General features: G+C 43.1%; 1 protein-coding gene across 1 annotated transcript in view; it reads left to right on the forward strand.

Moving 5' to 3' along the window:
* Positions 1-5,679: 5,679 nt before the first annotated feature.
* LOC138249224 (collagenase 3-like) overlaps positions 5,680-25,595 on the forward strand; it is a 34,794-nt gene continuing 14,878 nt past the window's right edge. The window contains exons 1-5 of the mRNA XM_069203200.1: positions 5,680-5,813; positions 5,900-6,138; positions 6,614-6,762; positions 6,862-6,987; positions 21,404-21,565. Coding sequence (XP_069059301.1) covers positions 5,697-5,813; positions 5,900-6,138; positions 6,614-6,762; positions 6,862-6,987; positions 21,404-21,565 — 793 coding nt within the window. The 5' untranslated portion in view covers positions 5,680-5,696. The remainder of the gene's footprint in view (positions 5,814-5,899; positions 6,139-6,613; positions 6,763-6,861; positions 6,988-21,403; positions 21,566-25,595) is intronic.

The raw sequence follows: 25,595 nt of genomic DNA on the forward strand, positions 1-25,595 counted from the left end.
CGCTATTTTCTATCTACTCACTCACATGCTACCTGACCCTTAAAAGGAGAGGACCTACACTGCAAGAGCTGCTGTGACCTGTGTCTGGAAGCGACAATGGCTCATGTATCTGGGGAAAGGGCCCCTGCCTTCACTGTGGAGGAGTTGGAGAGACTGGTGGATGGGGACCTACCCCAGTACACTTTACTCTATGGTCCTCCAGACAAACAGGTGAGTAAACTGTGAGCATGATGCGTGGGCCATGAATGTATGGACTGGTGTGTGTGTAAGCCATGTGTGGGGGAGGGGGCTGAGGTGTCCTGGGTAGAGTGCTGCATGTATGGTGGTCAATGTATGTGCATTAGGGGATGGGAGGGATATGGTGGGCCATGAGTGTGATGGTCCGGATGGTATGATTAATCCATTTTCTGCTGTATTTTTCCTGCAGGTCAACGCCCACCAGAAAAAGGGTATTTGGCTTGACATCGCCAAGGAGGTGCGGACCCTGGGAGTCTTTGACAGGCGGAGCACCACCCCCACATCCATGCACACGTCTCCTGTGTCCTCTCCCACTGTGTCTGTGACCTCTCCACCTAAAGTACACAAAAGCAAGCATACACCCACCCAACAGCCATCCACCTCACAACAGCATCCAGTTCATGCACCTGCACCCAAACACAGCAGACTGACACCTTCAACAACCACTCCCTCTTCCTCCACTCCCAAACCTTCCCCCTCTTCCCGCCCAAATGTCCCTAAGAAGGTTTTCCTGGCAAACATTGACCTCTTCCCTCCCCCACCCGTCCTTCCCCTTGGGCCCGGGTGGCCAGAACCCAGCCCAGCACCTCAGCCACCAAGTCCACATCCGCTGTGGTTCCTGTGGCTGTCAGAGGCTCAAAGGGGGCACATGTTAGCCCAGCCAGTGTGTTACCAACCCCTGCCAAGGCAAAGAACATTCTGCCACCTGGCAAGGTGAAGGAGGGGTCAGCATTCAGCAAGGGGAAAGAGCCACAACCACCCAGCAAGGCCACCTCAAAGACTCCATCTGCCAGACCCAAGGTGGCACCACCATCTGCCAAAGGCAGGAAGGGGCACAGACCACCAGCCAAGACACTTCAGCCATCCAAGCCTGCCGGTGAAGGCCTGGTGGCTACCAGTTCAACCGCCAGCACCGACACCTGCACCGCGGCCAGCACCGGCACCGGCGCAAGCACCGCCACAAGCCTAGCCGCAAGCATTGCCACCTGCACTGCTGACAGTAGCACCATTGCCAGCAGCAGCAGCCCCAGTGGGCAGCCGTCCGAGGCTGCAGGAGAAGGGCAGGAGCCTCCCCCCACCACTGGCAGCACCCCCACCAGCACCGGCACTACCACCACTGTGCAGCCGTAGCCGCCGGCGGATTGACTGTAGCCCTGACTCCATGGACTATCATGCATCCTGGTTACTGCAAATCTCGTGGCTCTGACACCCATGTGAGGGACTGTGACTGGCACCCCCCAAGTGCCTCATCACTGGGCACAAAGTCCCCTCCAGAACCAGTGGAGAAAGGCATCCACTCACCCTATCCTTGGCAGGATGAAGCACACTGGGCACAAAGCCCCCTCCAGAACCAGTGGAGAAGCCATCCACTTGAGAGACTGTGGCCTTGCACTCCCCAGGACCAAGCAGCGGGAAAACCACCCATGAGAGACTTTGGCTTTGCACTCTGGGCAAACCACCTACTAGAGAGACTGTGGCTTTGCACTCCCCAGGACCAAGCAGTGGGCAAACCACTCACTAGAGAGACTGTGGCTTTGCACTCCCCAGGACCAAGAAGTGGGCGTGGACCCCCCTCCAGGAGCAGTGGCGTAGTACCATCTTCCGGCTGAGGTGCCCCCCCTCCCTGTCCCCCTGAGGTGCCTGTGTGCTTTCGACCTGATGCCCCTGCAGTGTTCTCTCCGTATTGAGGCAGGAGTCAAGTGTGGGCTTGGCCTATGTGTTTTGGCCCAGTGGGCCACGAACGTTTGTGAGTGGACACTGTCCCGCCTTTTGTACATATTGTATATTTTGTAAATACTGTTTTTTAAATATTGACGTATTTCTAAGTCTTACTACTATTACACTCATTTGACTCCATTCCTTTTGTCCTTGCGTTATTCCAGAGGGTTACGGGGTGAATATGTGATGTTGTTGCATGTGTATGGTGTTGGGGGTGGGGGCTTTGCATGTTGCGTGTGTGTGTGTCACTCTCTTTTTCCTCCCCCCTCCCCTATGTGCTAGGTGCAGTACTCACAGTGGTCGTCGCTGCCGCCGTTGGTACTCCTGCTATATGAGAAGGTACACCAGCATGGGGAGGACCTGCAGCTCGGGCTCCATGGCGTCCTGGTTCTTCTTTGAGTGTCGAGAGGTGAGTGGTTTTCCTTAAAATGACTGTTTCTGCTGAGCTTTTGATGGCGTTGGTACCGCCCTGGAAAATCTGGTGGATGTGCGTGTTGTAATGGGGTGGGCGGTACATTGTCTTCTGCTTGTCTGTTGGTGGTTACAGCTGCGGTGTTTGTTGCTACCGCCATGGTGGCTGGAGTGTTAAAGTGGCTGTCTGTATTGGCGGTTTCCACAGTGGTCATGATTCCATTCTTGTTACCGCCGACCTGTTGGCGGTATTACCGCAGCTTTAACACCGACCGCCAGGGTTGTAATGAGGGCCATGATCTCTACTTATCTAACCTATCTCCAACACTGAATATAATCCCAGTCTTTCTAGGTTAACATGTCTTTTCCTTTTCTCCTCTCTATTCATCCTCCCCCACTGCACTCCTACTATGATCCTCAATATTGCATAATTTGATTGACTTGTCTTTGCCTTCATGGAGCTTTGAGACCATTGCTTTATAAATAAAATGACATTAACTGAAAGGAGGACCATATACAATACATTTCAAAATGTGAAGGTAAACGCCACCACTGTGACATTCCTCAGCTTGTATCTAGGTACATGCCCTCATGAGTTAGTGTCAAGGAGCACCTAGCTCCTGGTCAGTTCTCTGAATGACACTTTGAAGGCTTTCCATTATTTGTTTTAGTTATTTTACATTACACCTATGATTTTGAGCAATTATATTCACCCATTGATTCACAAGGAGCTACTTTTCAGTAGCTTATGACCTTTTCATTGCTGTGAAAATGTCATATTGAGTATTTTTCATTTACTCACACTTGCTGTAAACATTGTAAGGTCTTTGTTTCCTATTTTAATGTTTGGGCATTGGTGTTTAAACACAGCTTCTTCACATTTTATCTGAGAGTCACCTTGCTGGCCCTGGAATTATTGGGTCTGCAAACTCAGACCTAATAATTCTAGGCCCAGAGATATCTCACCTGTCTTCACTGCAATTGGGGTAGGAGCTGTGGTTAGCTGAACAGTGTGGCAGATATATGAGGGCGTAGGCAATGGTCTCCTTGGACAAGATGAACCCCATCCTGTCCCTCCACATACCTACCCATCAACGGTTCTTTTATAATTTCCCCCTGTGCAAAGCAGGAGAAAATCATCCACGTTTGTCTCCGAGGAAAAACTTGTGGTAAAGAACAAGCTATCTCTGACTCTGTAGTTATTCCCCATTCTGGAAAAAAACTAGGAGTTAGTTGATCTTGGTGTGGCAATACCAACCAGAACCATGGCATGATTCATTTTGGGCAAATGCATTAGTTGAGGACCCAAGCAGACAGGAATCTATATTGAAAACAAAGCAACCTCGATATTTCTATGCTGCTTGCTGCTCTAAATCTGAAGGCATTTTAACCTATCTATTTTTATTACAGACGAGGATAAGTCATTTGCAAATCAGTTCTAATTAACTTAAAACGTAACGGTCCCACTTCAGGTACCAAACAACAGGTCACAACCAAACCCTAATGTGTTTTAACATTATTGGACATCATTTGTGCAGTACGTCCCGAGTACCTATTGGAAAGCGATTTAGTGCCTCATGTCTGGGGTTACTTATCGTACTTATGCAGACCTAATTACCAAAGGAGTAAGGAATGGAAATGCTTGAATCAGTTTTAACCTCAGGGAATTACTACTGGTAGTATTCTATTCCATTGTTTGTTTAGGGTGTCTGTTCCATTCCAATTGCCAATCAGTCTTGATCCTAACCCAAGAGAAGCATTTTAATCCAAACTGCTAAGACATGTCACCCCTCAAAAGGAACACAGGCAACATCACACATTTGGGCTTTGAGCTCACATATGCCTTGTGCATCTATGTCATGTAGGACCTCTTAACATTGGCAGGTACGCTGTTAATTTTTCAGATTCAGGATGGCAGCTATCACTCTGTCTCTACTCCTGCCAAGCCATCATACTCTTCTGCAAGGGTAGTCTGGCTGGTGGCTCCATAGCCGCACACCATTATCCTTGAAAACTTGCATACATCCTGTGATTCTCTTGAAATGTGTAGAAAGTACTAACTCTCTATTTTGATATAACATGGAGTGATTGTGTTTACTCTAAGGACCTCATTAAGAGGCTAGCGGTTCAAGGTCCGCCAGCCTCGCTGTGACGGTCAGACCACCGTAACTGTGGCGGTCCGACCGCCACATTCAACCCTTGCGGGCGGACCCACCTAAAGACCGCTGTCCCTGCCAGGAACATGGTTCCTGGCGTGGTAACGGCGGTCCAATTTGTACTCAGCCAGGGTGGTGCTGAACTCAGTGCTGGCTGGCTGATTACAACTCCGCTTTCTGCCAGCCTTTTCATGGCGGGGTCCCTACAGTGCGCATTCTGATGGTGCTGGGAGCCCCCATGCAACAGCATTGGGAGCCGAGACCAATGACGCCACACAGTTTCCACTGGGCAGCGTGGTGGAAGCCCAGTGCAAACCTTGTAATGGGTCTGGTGGGGAGGCCACCAGCTATGCGGTGGCCTACTCGCTGCAAGTCTGGCGGTCGGCCTGTCCGACTGTCAGACTTGTAATGACGCCGTAAGTCTTTTTCCTCTTTGGGATCTGATTTTCATCATGCTATATTATTGAAATTATTGGCTTGCTATTTCAGCATGCTGTAAGTTGTGTGGCCCCTTCAAAAAGGTGTTTGGCCTCCAAAAATATACAGCTTGTCCCAATTTACACGTTTCTAGAACATGTAATTTTATGACAATGATGGTGGGGCGTTGCCATAATGTAAGTGATTTGGTTAATCATCGAACATAACAACCAGACATGCTGAAAATTGCAGTGCACCTGTATTTAGAGACCAGAGCAACTTGTTTTCACCTCAGTCAATGAAATTTAGTTCACATCACGTAGGCCATACAATGGCAGGCTTTTAGGGCATGTATTAACGTATTACTGGATACTGGTAACTTTATTATTTAAGGACTTAGATGCTAGAAGCACTTTTTACCTTAGAGCAAGAGATTACATTATCACTGCTTCCTTGAGAACAGTTTCAAATTAATGACCTATGTGATTAGTTCAAATGGTTGAGTTATGAAAATCCAAGTTTGTCTATTGCAGCCAGGCAGGCACTATCATTCAGCATGCTGATGTCAGGCAGAAATTTTGGTTTTGCTTCTTGCGAAAGAATGGGATGACAGCTGATATGTCCTTGGAGAGAGGGAAGTTGAAAGTTTCAACAAGATAAGAGCTTAACCAAGATCCCACACTCTCTGACTCTATAAAAGAAAGCACACCAACAGTGAAGTAACACCAAACAGGTCTCTAGAAACCGGGCTCAGACATGATGAAGCTGGCACTGGCCTTCCTTCTGTGGAGTATTGCACGAGGATTTCCTGTCCCCTCGTCCAGCACTATACAACCTGCCTCTTTTACAGCAAGTGACCTACACTTAGCAAAGGTAAGGAACAGATGCAACCGCCGGTTGTTCTGGCTGCATAAAAAAGAGCCCCCTTTTTTCCTAAACATGGCCTTCTCTGCTTCCAGAATTATCTGAAGAACTTTTACCAGAGTCCCTTGAAGTGGGGTGTACAGAAGAGGAGTACCGACCCTCTGACACCAGAATTGCGGGAAATGCAGTCTTTTTTTGGCTTGGTGGCGACTGGCCATTTGGACTCAGAAACAGTGAACCTAATGCGGCAGCCGAGATGTGGTGTCCCCGATGTTGCAGAGTATAACTTGTTTCCTAGGAATCTGAGATGGCCCACCGTCAATTTAACATACAGGTGAAAATACAAGCTGTTATGTTGTCTGTATGAAAAAATACAATTTCCTTTCGGTGTTGCGCGTTAAACTTTTAACATCAACATTGTTAAATGCAGCGCTTTACGGTATAAATATTTGCGAATTTCTGTTAGCAGGTGGCACAGAACTAAACTGCTCTGAAGGACTTTTTATCAATTATTTTGTTGCGGTATCATATTTCGTATGAGCTGAATTTCATTTAAGTGTTCCCACCTTATGCCAGGAAAGGGAAATGAAGCACAGAGAGGTAATACATTTTGCCCAAGAAGTGGTGATAAATCCAAAATTTCAGTGCAAGCTACTCATTTGTGCACTTTAATCGTACAACACACCTCCTCACTTATTACCCAACATGTTTACTTGTCATTTGATAAATCTAATGAGAGTAATTACAATAAGATTTTCACTCTGTAGAAAGTAAGTCGTGTTTCTAATCCACTTTGTTCCATTTCACAGACTTGTGAATTATACCCCAGATCTGCCACACGCCGTGGTTGAACTGGCAATGCAAGAAGCCTTTAAGGTGTGGGCAGATGTGACGAATCTAGAGTTCATCCAGATTGAGAGTGGTGTGGCTGACATAATGATCTCCTTCGGCTCTCTGGGTATGGTGGACATGTATTGCTGTTGCATGTTTGACAAGGTTTATTGTAGGCTACACTGCAGTTCCATCTATAATGCAGACATCCTTGTCTTGCTTTCAGAACATGGGGACTTCTTCCCTTTTGATGGTCCTTCAGGAATACTTGCCCACGCCTTCCCACCTGGACAGTACATTGGCGGGGATGCCCATTTTGATGAAGACGAAACCTGGACAAATACTACTACAGGTATGCACTGGTAAAAAAATGACTAACACAGTCGTCAGGTTGGGTACATGTAGACTGTAGCGTCTGTTAGTGTCACATCTTGAGCTAACCATCTCATCACACATAGAAGCCCCAAGCCCTTTTTCTTAACCCCACATTCACCATCTGGGAACACAGCACAAGCGGGGAGCATCACAGGTTTGTGATGGTAGCGCAGTGAAATGTTGACTGAACAAGATCGACTTTGAAAACATCTACTAAAAATACAGACTCCAAAATCTCAGCCCTGTAGTGTATTTCATAACTTCAGCTGGACATAAACCAACTATCACAAATTTGCCTGTAAATATACCAAGATTACAATTACAATAGCAAATTAACCCAGTCCCATAATAGGTAGAAAGTGACTCTGGATAGATTTGAGAATTTAGAACATGCCAACATTTTTGCAAGGATCTGTTTCTCTAATGTTGACATTTTGACAGCCTATATTTTAGAGTAGATGTCTAAGACTTGTCTGTCTATTTTTTATGCATTGAGCATCGGTGATCCTTCTCGTTTGAATATATTCTGGTAATGTATTCCTCTCCAGAGCCTAATGTCTAACTCCGATCAATGGGCCTCAGGTAGACCCGAAGTGATCTACCTAGTGACCAACTTTTATTTAAGGAATGGCCATACCTAGATATGAGCTTGAGCCCAGTAAGAACAGTAAGAATAGTTCCAGACTAATATAACCTTCCTTCAAACCAGTGATTCCCAACCTTTTGACTTCTGTGGACCCCCAATTGATCATTACAGGAACCCGGGGACCCCCCACTGAATCATTATTGGAATCCAGGGACCCCCCCACTGAATCATTACAAAAAGCTGTGGACCTAATGTGTTAATATTATTTAATTTTATAAGCAGTCGCGGGCTCCCTGAGGACGGTCCGCGGACTCCCAGGGGTCCCCGGACCACAGGTTGGAAACCATTGCTTTAAACTAAGACATACAGGTCTTACTGGCCATTATTGACTAATGGCTGCCTTGTGGATTGCAGTTGTGCTTTTACAAACCAATGTACTTCTATATTGTGTCCCTTCCTTTCGAAATGCCGCATTCAGGTTTTTGTGTCAATTATGTTCTTCCATCATTACAGAATAATCCATCTTTAATGTTCATTAAAATGTAAATAAACACAAGACAGGGACTGAACCATAACTTCTGAGAGATCCTTTTACTTGCTTGCCACTGGGTTGTGTTTTGAGCGCCGCATGGTTTTGCCTCGTGTGCTTGTAAATGGGTTGAGACACTGTGCAAGGACTGTGAGCAAGTTATTCAGATTTGTATTTTAGACGAGTTGCATAATGTATTCTTTGTGTTCTGTTCTGATTTGTTTCTGTGTTTTTTACAGTTTGCTGTTGAATATTATGTTTTCGACTGATTGCAATTTTTGTTTGGCTCTGATAATTTGTATATTTCCTTCATGCCGTTGTTGCTCCTTCATTTACTTTGCTCTGCGGGCAGTTTTGGGTAGTGTACTGTTTATCAAGGATATTTTTCTGTGAGGTTTGCTTTTTAGTGGAATTTGAGGCCCCATGTACTATTTATGTTTATACATTTTGTGATTGGAAAATCAGAGGTTTTGCAACTACAAAAAAAGGAAACTCACAGTGTAAAATGGACATATTGCGAGCTTGGAATCAATTTCGATCTCGTAAAATGTCCTTTGCAACGGATTATAATTTAGTAGGAAGACGGGTCTATACTTACTCCCAATGAATCGTAGTGGATGTAGCAACGATTGTTGACCACATTTGCCGACACGAATAGTTCATCTGAAATCTACTCGCCAAATGAAATGGTATCTCACTGGCAAAGTGAAAGTTTCCACCACGTGAATGTGAGCATTTATCATTGGGAGGAGGAGACGGGAGACCATGGCTAGAATCCCCTGATGTCATTCACTGAATGACATGGCAGCTTTCTTCTAGAAAAGCAGCCCATAATATTTTAAAGGACGTGGCCTTCTATAGAATGTTGACACTAACGGAATGCAAATGCAGGAATGAAGATCTACTGTTTCTCTCAGAACTTCGTCCCTCCATGCGCAACCATTCACAGGGAATCACCAAAGGGCTCCTGCCGCATAAATATTTATGATGCAGGAGTTTTTGCTGCAACTTCCTGCAATTGGGCAATTTGTGAGGAAGCTGATGAGTACATCAGTCATAATGCAAAAATAAAGGTGGGGTCGTAAAGTAGTTGGTGTGAAAAAAACACAGACTGCTAAGTGACAGCACCTTAGTACATGACGTCTTTGATTCATTTTTCATATTGCAATAGTTGTATGACGGAGAAACATAGCTGTGCAAATAATAACTATTTACAAAGTCAACAGGACTCTTTTTTATGACATTGCTTCTCAAATGATTGGTCCGTTTGTGTGTGAGGTTGTGTGGATGGGTAAGTGAGTGAACTCAACAATGAGTTAATAGTTGGATTTAGAAGTGTATTGATGCATAAAAGGGTGACTGGCTGAATGCATGGATAGATGAATGAGTGACGGGGAGCATGGATGAAAAGGCGCATGAATGTGCAGGAAGGATGGCTAGGTGAATGGGTAGGTGCACAAATCTATGAAGGGCGAGATCTCTGTCCGGGCTGTAGCAGTAATGTTTGTGGTAATGGCAGTGTGAAGTGGCGGCAGGTCACTGTTTGTGAGCATGGACATTGTGTGGTGTGGCATTGTGAGGACAGTGCATTCAGAAGGGCAGTATGGGGAGAAGGGGCTGTTTATGGAGATAGGGAAGGTGTATGTGACAATGGGCAGTTTGAGGAACAGACTGTGCACAGTGGGGGGAAGTTTGACTGAGCAAAGTACATAGGGCCTGGACTACCTATACAAGGCTGAATCTTTTAGGGAAGTGGGCTCAGGCTTATGCCTCTGCCCTGGACCCCCACGGGAGTGACCAGGCCAAGCCCACCGTCATGCAATAAACAGGCTTCCTTAGCTCGGTTACAAAACTGGAAAACAATATTGTTGTACTTATGACGTAATGGGCTTCGGGAGATGTGGAATGTGGAGTTTGAACTCGCGTCAGTTGCTGTTAAGCTGGCGAGGGAGAAGTCATGTTGGCAGGTTGAATAATGTGGCTCTTGAAAACGGTGATAAGTGGAACAAAAGGAGAGTGGCTCTGTATCAAAGAAAAGGAAGGGATGGAAGTGTTGACGTATATAGTGGCGACGGTAGTAGCGGATTCATGTTGATAAATGAGAATAGGGCATTGGAGGAGCTAGAAGAGGTGCCTGAGATGAAAGTGTGAAGCTTTGGATGACTTGGAACAGGTGCCCACCTATGTGGAAATGAAACTAGTACGAGGGTAGAGGTGATTAGGAAAACAAGGTGCAAAGTGCCAAGAGACAGGAGACCACCAGCTTATTTCAAGATTATGCAAGGGAACAAGTAAAGTAAAATGGTGTGTATTCTATAATTTATTCATGGTTTATGCAAAGGTTCCAGTTGTTCTTCAATTATTCATTTTTGTATATTTGTAACATTCAAGTCATCTAAAAAATAATAATAATAATAATATGTATGCATATATATAGCTATATTTTTCTTGTAAGTTATTTTTTTTATAATATGTTGTTGTTGTTAAAGGAGAAGGATGTGTTATATTTATGATGGAATAGAGTTCGGGAGATGAGGAATGTGTAGTTTGAACTCGCGTCAGTTGCAGTTACGCTGGCGAGGGAGAAGTCATATTGTAGGTTGAAATGAAAGTTTCTTAGAAGGATCTCCATCGGTGTCCAGATTGCTTAATAATTTTATACAACAAATATCAATAAAACAAGCAGAGTTCTTCATAGTTACAAAACTTAGAATGCACAAGAAGACGTCCCACAGCCTGTTTTTGTTAGCTGTTTATGTTAACCCTCAAGCCAGTCTTTCAGGCTACTGCTTTTTTAAAATTACACTAAGTCTCCATTTTAAATGTGGTCTAATGTAGATGGCGTTTCTTCAGTTTTGCCATACTGTATCACTTCATGTGCAACATTCTATACTGAGTAAGATATTTAGAGTTTGTATCACAAACTCCTGGAGGCAAGGCCGGGAAGTGCAATCTGAGTATCTTAGAACTGGGAAGCTACCAGTCAGATGCAGGTGCCCTGTACACAGTGGAGTCTTGCTTTTTGTGGGAACACAGAGTAGTTGGCAGAAAATCTTTCCTGGTGAGCTGCCATTCCACATATCTAAGTATTAGGTGTGCACATGATAACTATGCATTTACTTCCATCTGTCACGTTGGTGGGAGAGTGGGGATGGGGTGACGTGGAAGGCAGATGCCTGCTGATGTCAAAATACACTGCCCATTCCCCAACTTGCATGGTCATGTCATGAGGCAACATCCCTTAACACAGTTACGTCCAGCAAGCTATTCCAAGGTTATATCTGAGACGGGGTGCTTAAAATTGTTTAAGCTAAGCTTTGAAATTAATTGAATAGGTCTTTGTGATCCCAGACAACCCTCTCAGTTGTTCAAAAACATTTGAAGACCTATCTTCTTTTAGTAGTACCTGGATTTCTTCATTGGTGAGAGATTGGAATTCTTTGGAAGATTTCAGGATTTGTTTCAGTATGGATCAATCTTTTTGATGTGGCTTGTTGGATGTTTTGTCTGCCCCTGCTTGGTTGTTGCTGATTTTGATGAGTTGTTGTGTTGTGTGTTGCACATTGAAGCTATCCTTGATGCACATTACAAGTAGTTAACTAAACCAACCAAACCAAACCAACCAAACCAAACCACACCAAACCAAACAGGGGTGTTTAGAGTGAATTTCAGAGGCTGGATCTTATAGAGCAGTGGTTCCCAAACCTTTGACTTCTGTGGACCCCCTCTTTATCATTACCGGAGCCCAGGGACCCCCACTGAATCATTATTGGAATCTGGGGACCCCCCCCCCCACTGAGTCATTACTGAAAGTTGGGGGCCTAATCTGTTAATATCATTTACATTTCTAAGCAGTAGCGGACTCCCTGAGGAGGCTTCGCAGACCCCCAGCAGTCTCCGGACTACAGGTTGGGAACCACTGTTATAGAACACAACCTGTAAAATGGATATTTCTATTTTGATCAATGCAATCGGCTAGTAATACTGAACGTAAGGATTTACCTATGCTCGAGTATTGTATGGGACCATGCAAAGCAGGCAGGAGTCCTAGATATAGCCAGCAACAATTCAGCAGGGACAGTTGATTATAGCAATAAAAAACGGACAGATACAATTAGAAAATTGAACTATCAAAGATTTACCCTATTTGCCTTGTGTCTTTTGCACGTGGTCAGCACCTGCAACGGAGGTAAATGCAGGTCCAAGGTGCACACATATGTATATGCATCTTTTTGTGGAAATTAGATGGACATGGAGAAGTGTTGATAACTCCCATGGCCCAGACCCTGCCAACATTTATGAGCAACTTCTGTTCTTAGCTTGCTTTTCTGCTTACAGCATAAACAATAAAAATTCAAGTAATTTTTAGTAAGACGTCTTGCTCAGTTCAGCATCTTGTTTGCTTGGATGTGCATAATGCACGAAGAAGTTCCCAAATATTTTTTGAATACAGGCCCCAAAGTTTCCATATCTTTTTATTTGTTTTTCAAACATTTTCAATGATAGTACAGCCATTACACGTTGCAGATAATCAGTATGTTTTAGTTCTCGTCCTCTATTGTCATTGCTAAACACAATTCCTCATTCGATCCTTCGCCGCTACCGCAATCAAAACGTTTAGATATGACAAATACAACCAATACATAGGTGTGCGCCATTATTCTCAATAGTGCTCAACATGTCAAAGGGTTAGCTAATACCCACCCTGCTCTCCAGCTAGCTGTGAAATGACTCCACAATGTCCTTGTGGCGTGCTGTCTGTAGTAGAAACATTTTGTATGTATCTGCCACTTTATTACAGTATACCAAACCCATAGCCATTTTGACCAGACCCTTGAATCATCTCATAGCTGCTCTCTTTTTGGCTTCTAGCAGAGCCAGTGCCGCGTATTTCTGGGTTGCCACTGCCACTGGAAAATCCTTTCCAAAACGCTGTGGCGCCAATAGCCATCTCTTACAGTGCATCCAAGTATACTGGAAGCATGGACCAAGTCCATGTTAAATGTATGAAATCTGTTGTTGGATGTTTAGTTCTTCACGAACCTTCATCTATATCGTAACCAATATACTTTTGTTTTAGCGGTGAATAGTAGGGTCTATGTAGGATCTTTTAATGCAATATTCAGTGTTTGTTATTGTACGATAGTTATGTAGTCTGTACACAGCAGTACTTCCATTGCTCATAAGCAAGACGTGTCCCTAAATCTGTGCCCCAGTTGCGTCTGGCTAGCAATGACCCGCATTCTGAATACCATTTTAACTAAGAGAAATTAATCCCCTGGGAACAGCACTTCAAAATATCTGTGTAAGCATATGTCATTCAGGGGTTCAGCTGGATAATGTACATGGGATTTCATCAGTGTGTAGCAGACTCTGCAATACAGAAAAATATCTGCGGATGTAAGATCTCCTAGCAGCTCATAGTGTGGGAAGGATATAAATTTACTATTCGGCTATAGGTTCCCAAAATTAGGCAATTGGAAGACTTCTCACCAGAGGACTTTCTGGTGAGTACACTTCCTTTAATCCTACGCTGCCATTCTCCTTCATGCCCAACAAGAATAATCAACTGTGACCACACATCCTCTAGAGTGCATGCGTGGACCAGCCAGAGTTGTTGTTACCAGAGTCGGCGCCACCAAACCCTGCTCCACTACAATGCGCAGGACGGGCATTACCAAATGCCACCAATATAATATGAAATGCACCTGTGGTGCAAAGTAGATAGCTATATATTTGGTACAGTGAGTCCCCCTTGGTCAAAGGGGGTGGCAGGGTGGCATTGTCTCCCAGCGCAATCTGGGTTGCTGCCCTTCCCAGACAAGTTTTTTAACACCATGCACAGTCTTAAAAGAGGCCTTGTTCAATGCATTCAGATCATCCGCAAACACACATCTAAGCCTAGGCGGGAGCACTGTCTTTAAGAAGGCATTTCTGTCTGCCATGTGCAAGGGGAGGTTTATCCATCTCTCTAGCAATACCTGTCACTTTTTCGGCGAACAGCATCCTCAAATAACCCAAATATCTAAATGGATCTTCTTTGCACCTCGAGGGAGTTTAAAGGAGAACGTCAGGTTGGCCTCCATCCATGGCGTTTTCGGGATTTGGTCCAGGTTATCCATAGACTGAAATTTTACTTGAATCCAGTGATTTCTTGTATTATATGGCCTAGGTTCTTTCCTGGCTCCCTGACATTTTACATTATGCCAAAAGCATAAAATGATACTAAGATTTTCTGATGCCCAAACCGCAACTGACTGTCCACATATTTTTTTCTCAGAGCACTCCCATGATCTCTAATGCGAAAAGTAACGTTGATAGTGGACAGTCCTGTCAGAGCTTTGTAGGAACTGATATTTCAGATGACAGCTGATTATTTGTCTTCATCTGGACCTAGCATATAAACATTTTACCTAACCCATCATACCATATGGAGCACCGTAAACAAGGTCTCACTCTAAGCAATCAAACGCTGTGATGACCGCTGTACGAGGAAGGTTGAGGCCAGGTAATGTGGGAGAAAAATAGTTGAATATCCGTGAAGCACCAAGAGGAGCAGCGAAGAGGCCGCATCTGTGCTGCTGGCTGTCGCCAGGAAAGCAAGCTGTTTAATTGGTTAATCGGCACCAACAGAGCAAGATGAGGCGGTGCAGGACGTTCCGTGGTTCAGCTCACTGATGTTTGAGAGGTAATTTAAATGGACATAGAAAGTGAGGCTGCAGAAGGGATAGGGTGGGATGCAGGGAAGAAAAGAAGGCGGCTTGGAGGTGATAACGCGCCCAGCCCTTATAAATTACTTGTACCTGGACACGCTGGAGGTCGGTGAACCTTTTAGCCGAGTTGGGCTCTCCTCATCCTAGAATAGTCGGATCACTTAAACCAATAATCAATAACTATTGTAGTCGATACCCAATACTCTATTACTAGATCAAAATAACACATTAGCAATCAACAACAGTCGGTATTTTGACGCAACATGACCTTTCAGTCATGAATTACCACACCAGTTTATAAAAAGTTAATGAGTTTATTTCCCTATATTAACAAAGCTAACACAATATATATGAGTCTCAAAATCAAATGATATATGTATACGAACATTACTAGCTGTCCATAACGGCGGAAGAAACGCAATCTATGGAAAATCTGAATTATAATACACTTGGTTATAGCAATGCAAATCACTAATATGAGTAACTGAATTTGACTAATTGCATACATCGGTCAGCATAACAATATTTCAATTTAACATGGTGCGTCAAGTGAATACCTCGACTAACCTCTAATTAGCATTGGCATGTGGGGCTTCATGCAAAACGAATTTAGTCAACACAAATTTGGAAAACTTCTAGCTTGGGCCCTATCAAAATAGCAGTTGGTACCTAAAGGAAAAACACAATGCATAATATGATTATCCTTTCATAATTACCAAATACAATCAGCATTCAAAATCTTCATCCTTCAGGTACCGGTTCGATCAGCATGGGGCAGATTTCAAAGGGGCAGAGTTAAGGGCAAATTTCCTTCAGCAGCAAGGAGAATGGGGCAAAGGTACTGCATGGGCAAGACGGGGCAAATTAAAGTTAAAGTCTCTAGGGTGAGAATTCTTATAGTCTCTTTCTCTGGAATAGAGAAAAGGGCATCAAGATGTCGTCTAAGATGGGGTCTTGGATCAGACTTCAAAATGGCATCGTAGAAAATGGCTGACTTCTCTTTGTCCGGTGGGTTTAAGTAAGAAACATTCCAAATTCTTCAGGGTCTTCCATTGGGGGGGTTCATAGGGTGGCTTCAATTTGACCAATGAATAGTGTCTTTCTCCTAGTATTCATTTATGCATACATTATCCTTGGAGCCTTGGAACACAAGTTGCAACAAAGTTTGCCAATTAATTTTATCTTAGAACCTTTATTGTCTGCACCTGCTGGAGCTGACCTTGTTTCAAAGGGGATGAAACCGGCCTAGCACGAAACCTTGGAGATAAGTGTATTAGTCATCTCTACTAGAAAAATACAGAATAATGTCTTTGTTAGTAAAAGTGAAAACCACGTAGTTAAATTTGAGACCAGGTGACTAGGCCAAAGCCTCTACTAAATTTAAGCTAAACATATAACAGTTTCAATCAAGAAAAATCATAGAATACATTTGCAATTATGACGGATTACTACATTTTTCAATTCTTCATGATTAATTAAACTTGTTTATAATAATGGCAAACTACTCCGTGGGCACAATTTCCCACGTACATTATTTTTCTTTGCTAAAATCACACTACCTTATACGATTTTGTTACATGATATATGAATATATGTAGGTCCTTCTTTTTCTGCGTCATCAGAGGCAATAGATTTATCTCGGAGCACAAAAAATATCAATTTTGGACACAGAAAGGCTAGCAATAAGATCACCATTGCTTGCACATCACTTTGACATTTGTGTAAAGATCTGCTGCGTGACAGGAAGGGCCACAGTAAAACACGAGTATGTGAGTGTGATGAATGACACAATACTTTGAGTTCACTCAACTTGGCGCATGTTCTACCCTCAGCTGCATATTTTGCAAATTTCCACAATAATCATTTGATTCTAGCTCAAAAAGATCACACGTCTTCAGAGTGCCACACGTGGTGCAGCACAGTGCTGGACAGTTTGAAAGGTTAATTTTCATATTAACACCCCACATAATGGATTACAGAGGGGGCTTTGTCTGCGGTAAGAAAAGGCCACAGATATATTTAAATGTACATTGAGCAGGGTAGAAATGATTCAAGATGTTCTGATCCATTCTTTGTGCCAATTTATGTTACACTACGGTGTTCTAAAAAGCATTTACTTATTTCAACAGGGTATTCAGAGGACACAAAAATCCCAAAGATTTTACATCTCATTTTAGAGTTTGATCTTGAATTCTATAGTGTTTCCCAGCGAGACACTTGGAGGCATATTTAAGAGCCCCTAGCACCATTCAAATGCCACATTAGCGTCATTTTTTATAAAGTTACTGCGGAGTTGGAAAGCCAAAAATGTTGTGCCATATATACAAAGTAGCGCAATGCATGCATTGTGCCACTTTGTAAGCCTTTGCGCCACATTATGCCTGCACCAGGCATAATGTATGCAAAGGAGGTGTTCCCCCATTTGGGGGGAGGGGCAAAAAAATGGCGCAAGGAAATCTAAGAGATTTCCTTGCACCATTTTTTCGGCAGTTTTAATGCCTGCTCAGAGCAGGTGTCAAAAGGAGGCTTCCATTGGTTATAATGGGCCTCTGGGTGCTTTGCAGGATTCACGTCAGAATTTTTTACGCTAATCCTGCAAAGCGTCAGACTAGCGTAAAAAATTCTGACACTAGTCCCCTAACTATCACCATGGTGCACTGCATTTTAAATACAGCACACATATGGGGGCATTAAGAGGGCGCTAAGGGGCGCAAGAAAAAAAGTGCCACTGCACTGTTTGCAGCGTCATGTTTTTTAAATATGCCTCTTACTTTATATACATACAGTGTGAAATTTGTTCTGCAAGGCTGTTTCTAAATGTAAATATACAGAGAAAATTTCTAGAAAGAGGGCCATAGTGTTGGCACAGAGTTCTATGTATAAACAGAGGACTGCAGTGTGGTCAGAGAGTAACCACAATTTAAGACCAGTTGTAAAACATGACAGGGATATTCAGAATGAATGAGGCACAGGAAAGCTTGTTCTGTGCAAATAGCTGCATTGCAAACTTTACACAAATTATTTTACTCTTGGAGTTAGAAGGAATAGTGTTAATAAAATGTTGTTCCTGTTCTGCCTTGCAGAACAAAATCATTATTTGGTGGTAAATAATATTTCCAATAGGATCTGGTGAATGTGTATACAGACCTGCCAAATTCACCAAAAATTTCATAGTGTGAGGAAGGGATGAGGTCTTGAAGGGGGCGTGACCTAAGAGACACTTTTACCCCCACCCTGGCCCCAAACCCTCTTCTCTATAAAAAAAAACTCCAAAAGCTTGCTGAGGCTGCTGCAGATGTTGTGAAGTGTTTTCACACCCATTAATGTACATCAGCAGTTAAAAGCCTCCAAAAACGAGCTGAAAACCACTGTTTGCAGTGGTTTTCAGTTTGTTTTTCCTGCCACTGTGTGATATTGGCTCCTCACTGGGAGATCATGTGAAGGGAGGCAATACCGTGTGTCACACAGTGGCACCGTGTGAGTTGGCAGGTCTGTGTATACTTGTCCTTCTTAAAACAACACAGGGATTGCTTTTCTATTAACAGGCATTTAAATGATAAAATGTTGGGATAACTCAGCCACAGAATGAACCACATAATATCGTATAATTTGCCTTTTCTTAATGCTTCATTTAGTCAACAATGCAACGTGGTTTGGTTATCCACTGCCACATAATCCCAGTGATTCTGCTCAAAATCTCGTTAATGAAGAGGATACAAGAAAGTTGTATTTATAAGCTTGACCCCACAAAAATAAATAAATATGTGACAAATCGTTTAGGGGTAGATTAATGAACACTCTGCAAAATCACAAAAAGTGATGCAAACTGGCACAAGGTGTTGATAATGCAATTACATTCAACCTGCACAGGAAAGTAACCTTCAAGTAAAACAAATAGCGCTTTGCACCACTTTCCACTACTTTGCTTCAAAGGGACGTCACATGGGTCATACATGGGCGTTCTCATGCTATTTCCCATACTACTACTTACGGTTTATAAAGAAAATCCCTATCTACTAACATAGATAGACATCCTTTGTGCCACAAAATAACCCCTCTTTGAGGCAGGTGCTAACAAGGAAAAATGTTTTTATTTCTCCTAACAGTTCAGACATTGCATGTGTGCTGCATTGCAGTGCACACATTCAAAGTGTGAAAAGGTTTAAAGCCAGTATAAGGATAGTAATTTATCCTGGGAGGATACTCTTCTAGTACAAAACATATGCTACACACCAAACACACCTCGTTATGGGTCAAAGGCATGGGCACGGTGATAGGCAGTATTAAGGAACGCCCACACTGGGGCACCATGTCATAGTAGCTTTTTCTCTGCACTGCTCTGTTTCCCCCAGTACAAAGCAGCAGCTTTGTTTGCTGTGCTGCACCACTTTGTTCAGTAAATGTGCCCCCTTGTTTCTGCAGTGAGTGTTTTACCTGCACATAGATTGCATGGGGGGTAATCTGGATTTGGTGCAGGAGCAGCTAGCAAGCTTCGATGTTCACCTTTATAAGAGTAAAATCACAATCCTTCCAGGAAGAGTTGTAATTGACTCGTGAAGGTGAAGATCAGATTTATTGTCAGTTTCTTTCACATTTACTGTAATTTTCCACCAAAATAACCTCAGTCAGGTCACGCATCAAAAAACATTCATGGATTATCTCTCACTCTGCAAACACTGTTTTTTAAGTCTGAAATCAGTTAGTTAACTATAGACTTTCAATAGTTCTTCATTAATAGAACTAATTCATTTGTTTAAAGCCAACATTTTCTTGTTCTGCCCCATTTATTTTACATAGTGACCCCCTGCCTTTCTTTACCTTTCCATTTGCACATCTAAGTACTACTTCTGACGTTTATAAGACCACCGTTAGTTTTACAAGTACCACAGCTCTTGCCTAGCCCATGGAACATGTCACTCAGGACACATATGGTAGCATACATGATAACATTGTCTGTGTACGTGTGACCAAATCTTTCAGTGACCTGAGCGGAATACATCGTTTTTTTTTGTAGATGAACAAATATGTTTAAGTAAGCGTCTATTTCTGTTACCGTAGGGATCAATGACAGTAATACACTGGGCTGTAGTTGGATACAGCTGTAGGGTTGTGAAAGGACTTAAAAAAGAGGTCTGCACAACATGTTACAGCCTATTTGGAACCACCTAAAGGAAAGGATTTTTGTCTACCTCACTCGTTAGGAGCCATCACTTGGGTTCAATTGTTTTTGACAGTGGCTGGGCACATCCAATCGGTTGGCACCAAAATGTCATTGTCAGAATATCATTATAATTTCTGCACCCTAAATATCTTCTGCAGAACATTTGCGCAGTTGGAGTTTATAATAGAAAATCAATGCTCGTTGGACAATTTTTTAAACAATACTTAGGACATTACATTTGTGGCAGATGATATTTCCGTATCGGATATTCTGACATACAATCTGTGTAAACATAAGAAAGATGGTTATATTTAGCCCATCATGTCCATGACAATATTCAGTATTACTGGGGATATTTTGGTGCTGATTCATGAGCACAGAAGGTAGCACTACAAGAGCACTCTTTAACATACTGTTACATGCCTTTTGAATAGGCCCTGAAATATTGAATTCCGTATAAGTAAAAGTGAAAAGAGGGCACAGTCCTTTTGATTTCTGCTGTTTATGAATATTCTAATTTTATTTAATTGTAAATGCTTTGGGGGGAATACCAATAGTATGTAACAATCTGTAGATAAACCACAGGAGTACTACATTCCATACTCTAAAATGCTGTCTTTTCAAATCTTTGGAATTTTCCATGAAAAAGGGAAAAGGATGCTAAAATGACTCTTTGGTTTAATCTTAGTATTTCAGAACCTTTAACTGGCTCCATGATTTTTGTTAGTGTGGAAAATGATGCTATTTGTTTACAACTTCGAGACTTTTTTATAGCATTTGTGTTTGCCAACAGGCCTGAAGTATGTCATTTCTTCTAATGTCATCCAACCAGAACAGCGAGCCAAAGGCAACCACACCTCCCCCTTGTCCCTTGTGTCTCATTATGTCGTGCTCCCAACCAAGGCACCTGGTAGCTTTCTATGGCATCTCATTGAGTGGTTGCAGAGCTTGGCAGAAAGGCTTGTCATGGTTACGGAAAGTATGGATTTGATTGCAGTGCCCCGATGACGATCACGAATAGGCAATGAAACTCAATGGCTAGTTTCACTTGGTATATTGAAGTTAATAAAAGCTGCATTGGAGCAACATACTTAGATGACTTTACATTTTCTTGAATTTCGTTGGTGACCCTCCATCTATAATATGTGTGATTTCTTCTTCATTTTAAAATCAGCAACATGCTGATGAACTAGGTTGCACATAGTATTTACTTTTGTCACTTCCAGGTATAGGAGGGAATATATGATCTAAGGTAATAAAGAAAAGGCATATTTCTTAGCATCAAAAGGCACAAAAACTCGCAGAGGTTCCGGTAAGGAAATTTAAACAAGGATAAAACAGCTTGGTTTGAAAAGAACTGGATATGTACTCAATGTGCCATGCTCCTGTTTTGCTCTGTTGCAGGATACAATCTATTTGCTGTGGCAGCTCATGAGTTTGGTCATGTGCTGGGTCTGGATCACTCCAATAACCCAGAAGCCCTGATGTATCCTGTGTATTCATTTTCTGGCTCAACAGACTTCTCTCTTTCCGATGATGACGTGGAAGGAATTCAAGCTCTATATGGTAACTAGTATGAATATATGTGTTTGTTAAGTATTATGTTTATTTCAATGTTCGCACATTTGCCCTAATATAACCAGTTCACAATTTTCACTGGGTGGGTCCACAGTTTAACAGAAATTGAAAAAGGCAAGGGGGACCCGACTGCCATTTAGTTCCGTTGTCATTGCTACATATTATGCAATGTAAAGCACTCTTTTGGGCTGGTCCAGCTATTCATGTTGCCCTTGAGATGGCCAGGTCTGAAAGAAAAAGAGAACGACAGATCCATCAAGCATTCTGCAAATATATATTTATATATATATTGTGAAACACAGACAAGGCTAGCACTATGTTATTGGCATAAATTACCTGCACAGGTTGCTCCTGAGTACCTTTTGACAGCTGCAATGTTGCTATGACAGAAAGCAGGATCAATTAGACGCCTTTCCTAGAGGACATACGGTAGGTACCTGTGTCCAAATCCATTGTCATCCCACTAGCAACAACCACCTAGCCGATCCTCTTGGAAACTCTGAGTATACCTCACAAACCCACAGTACAGAGGCTTGTTTAGGCACACCTCTCATCAGCCAGCAGCACGGATGGCCACCAAACCTTGCCCGCAAATGCCCATGCAAAGTCCAGCCCTCAGATTGCAGGACCAAAAATCAGTTTTCACATTTCTAATGCAGAGCTATGAATGTGCAAAGTTTCAAGACAGGGTTTACCTAATAATTCTTCCGTGTCACTTCTCAAGCCCACAAGTTTTCAATTATCTGTGAGTATCTTCCTATTCTAGTTATAGTTAAATAATGGGAGAAAACAATGTCCATTTCACCTCTTCATAAGATTTTGAGATACAACAATACTGCATAATTGGGGAGAGGATGCATCAACTCAAGTTCAGCTTCACAGCACTTGAATGGCATAATTTTGGAGTGTCCTCACTTTTTCTTCTTTGTTTTGCTCATCGTATGATTATGCTATTGCATTCAGTCTCACAGCACATATACGTTTTCTGCTTAACATATGCTTTGAAATTGGTTGTATCAAATTAGCTTAACTTTCTCAGTAAGGCTATGGCAAGTTGGTGCATGAAATTAACCCTCCAGGGGAAGGGAAATATCATATGTGGGCTGCAGTGTATAGTTACTCCACCCATATGTATCACCAGAGAGTTTGGCTCTAGAGAACAGAGAGCACCATTTTGCTCTAACTGGAGAAATCCATTGTGCCCGGGAACTCCATCAGCAGTATTGGAGCAATACGTATAACTACCAGTTACTTGTCATTGTATCTTTTGTTTTTTAGTTGCGCTCATGGTGCTTTCAATTTTTAAACAGGGTAAATTGATCAGCAGTGTTGGAGCGATTTGCATGATGTGCTCCAATACCGATGATCGAGTTCCCGCTGTATAAAAAATAAAACCGCTATGAACATGACTAAAAAAAACAAAAGAAACTGCCAAGTAACTTGTAGTTATGCAAATCGCTCCGATACTGCTGATTGAGTTCTGCGAGAACTCGATCAGCAGTATTGGAGTGCTTTGACAACTACTGGTTACTTGTCATTTTATCTCTTGTTTTTTAGTCTCCCTCATAGCGCTTTCAATTTCTATACAGCGGAAACTCGATCGGCAGTATTGGAGCAATTTGCATGAAGCGCTCCAATACTTCTGATCGAGTTCCCGCTGTTTACAATTGTAAACGCCATGAGCGTGACTTAAAAAATTAACAATAAAAAATAATTGTTAGTTATAGAAACTGCTCTAATGCTAGCAATCGAAAGAAGGTCAAGCTAAAAGTAAAAATGTAGTCCACAAACCATCCATAAAACATGGACGCTGTGTATGTTAACAGTAGTTGGACGGTGCTCTCGAGAAGGGCTAAACACCGGAAAACATATGACGTATGCATGCCTTTAACAAAGAAAATTAAGGGAATTTTGAAACGCAAGCCCACTAACAAATGAAAGTGATGGGCATGGTTGAAGCTCATAGAATAGATAATAACATACCAGAAGCGCTGGAGCACTCAACCTAAAAAGGAAATGGCATACAGTTCTTGTTGGAAATGGGGTCTTTGGTTGGCAGTCAGGTTACACCCTGTCCAAGCAAGGACCCTCACTCTAGTCAGGTTAAAAGAGAATCACCCTCAGCTAACCCCTGCTTACCCCCTTGGTAGCTTGGCACGAGCAGTAGGCTTAACTTCAGAGTGCTAGGTGTAAAGTGTTTGTACCAGCACACACAGTAACTTAATGAAAACACTACAAAATGAAACAACACAGGTTTAGAAAAATAGAAAATATGTATCTAAACAAAACAAGACCAAAACGACAAAAATCCACAATACACAAGTCATCAATTAAAAACCAAAAAGAGTCTTCATGTAATTTTAAACACAACGCTAACGTTGTTAGCGTGGAAATGTACCTGGGTACGTCAAAACTAACACTGCAAGGGCGAGTGTGAGTCAAAAAGGGCTTGCGATGCACCGATTTCACTCACCATCGAGATCTTGCATCGTTTCTCTTTCAGTCGAGTCGGTGTGCATCGTTTCTTCTCTCCGCAGGAGAGCGATGCGTTGATTCGAATCACACTCTCGGATCTGGGCAGGTCTTGCGTCGTTTTTACACACCCAGCGATGTTTGCGTCAGAAATTCTGCTGCACGATGATCCGAAAACCACGCAGCCCAGGTTGTGATCTCACCAGCCTCCATCAGTGATGCTGTTAGTCGTTTCTCCAGCCGCGGGCGTTGGTCTTCCGGTTGCGTTGCAGACGAGCGTCAATTTTCAGCTGCAAAGCCGGCGGCACGTAATTGTTTTTGCTGCAGATCAGAGTCGCGTGGATCTTTTCCCTGCACAGTGGTCGGTATGTGGAGTTCTCACTCTTGGCCTGCCAGCTTCTCCTTCCAGGGTCCCAGGAACTGGATGGGCACCACGTGGGAGAGTAGGAGTCTCTCCAGAGGCTCCAGGTGCTGGCAGAGAGAAGTTTTTGCTGTCCCTGAGACTTCAAACAACAGGAGGCAAGCTCTAAATCAAGCCCTTGGAGAGTTCTTCACAAGAAGGAAGGCAGCACAAAGTCCAGTCTTTGTCCTCTAGCACAGGCAGAAGCAGCAACTGCAGGATAGCTCCACAAAGCACAGTCACAGGCAGGGCTGCTCTTCCTCCTCAGCTCTTCAGCTCTTCCCCAGGCAGAGGTTCCTCTTGGTTTCCAGAAGTGTTCTAAAGTCTGTGGTTTGGGGTGCCCTTCTTATACCCATTTTGCCCTTTGAAGTAGGCTTACTTCAAAGAAAAGTTTATCTTGTTTGTGAAGTCCTGTCTTGCCCAGTCCAGGCCCCAGCCACAGACCAGGGGTTTGGAGACTGCATTGTGTGAGGGCAGTCACAGCTCTTTCAGTTGTGAGTGACCACTCCTCCATTCCCTCCTAACACAGGTGGCTCATCAGGAAATGCAGACTGCACCCCAGCTCCCTTTGTGTCACTGTCTAGTCTAGTGAGAGGTGCAACCAGCCCAACTGTCAAACCGACCCAGACAGGGAATCCACAAACAGGCAGAGTCACAGAAATGGTTTAAGCAGTAAAATGCTCACTTTCTAAAAGTGGCATTTTCAAACACACAATCTTAAAATCTACTTTACTAAAAGATGTATTTTTAGATTGTGAGCTCAGAGTCCCCAAACTCCACATGTCTATCCGCTCCTAAAGGGAATCTACATTTTAATCATATTTAAAGGTAGTCCCCATGTTGACCTATGAGAGGGACAGGCCTTGCAACACTGAAAAACAAATTTAGCAATATTTCACTGTCAGGACATATAAAACACATTACTATATGTCCTACCTTAACCATACACTGCACCCTGCCCTTGGGGCTACCTAGGGCCTACCTTAGGGGTGTATTACATGTAAGAAAAGGGAAGGTGTAGGCCTGGCGAGTGGGTACACTTGCCAAGTCGAATTTACAGTTTAAAACTGCCCACACAGACACTGCAGTGGCAGGTCTGAGACATGATTACAGGGCTATGTATGTGGGTGGCACAACCAGTGCTGC

This window comes from Pleurodeles waltl, chromosome 8 (genome assembly GCF_031143425.1).
Source record: "Pleurodeles waltl isolate 20211129_DDA chromosome 8, aPleWal1.hap1.20221129, whole genome shotgun sequence".
Classification (NCBI taxonomy): domain Eukaryota; kingdom Metazoa; phylum Chordata; class Amphibia; order Caudata; family Salamandridae; genus Pleurodeles; species Pleurodeles waltl.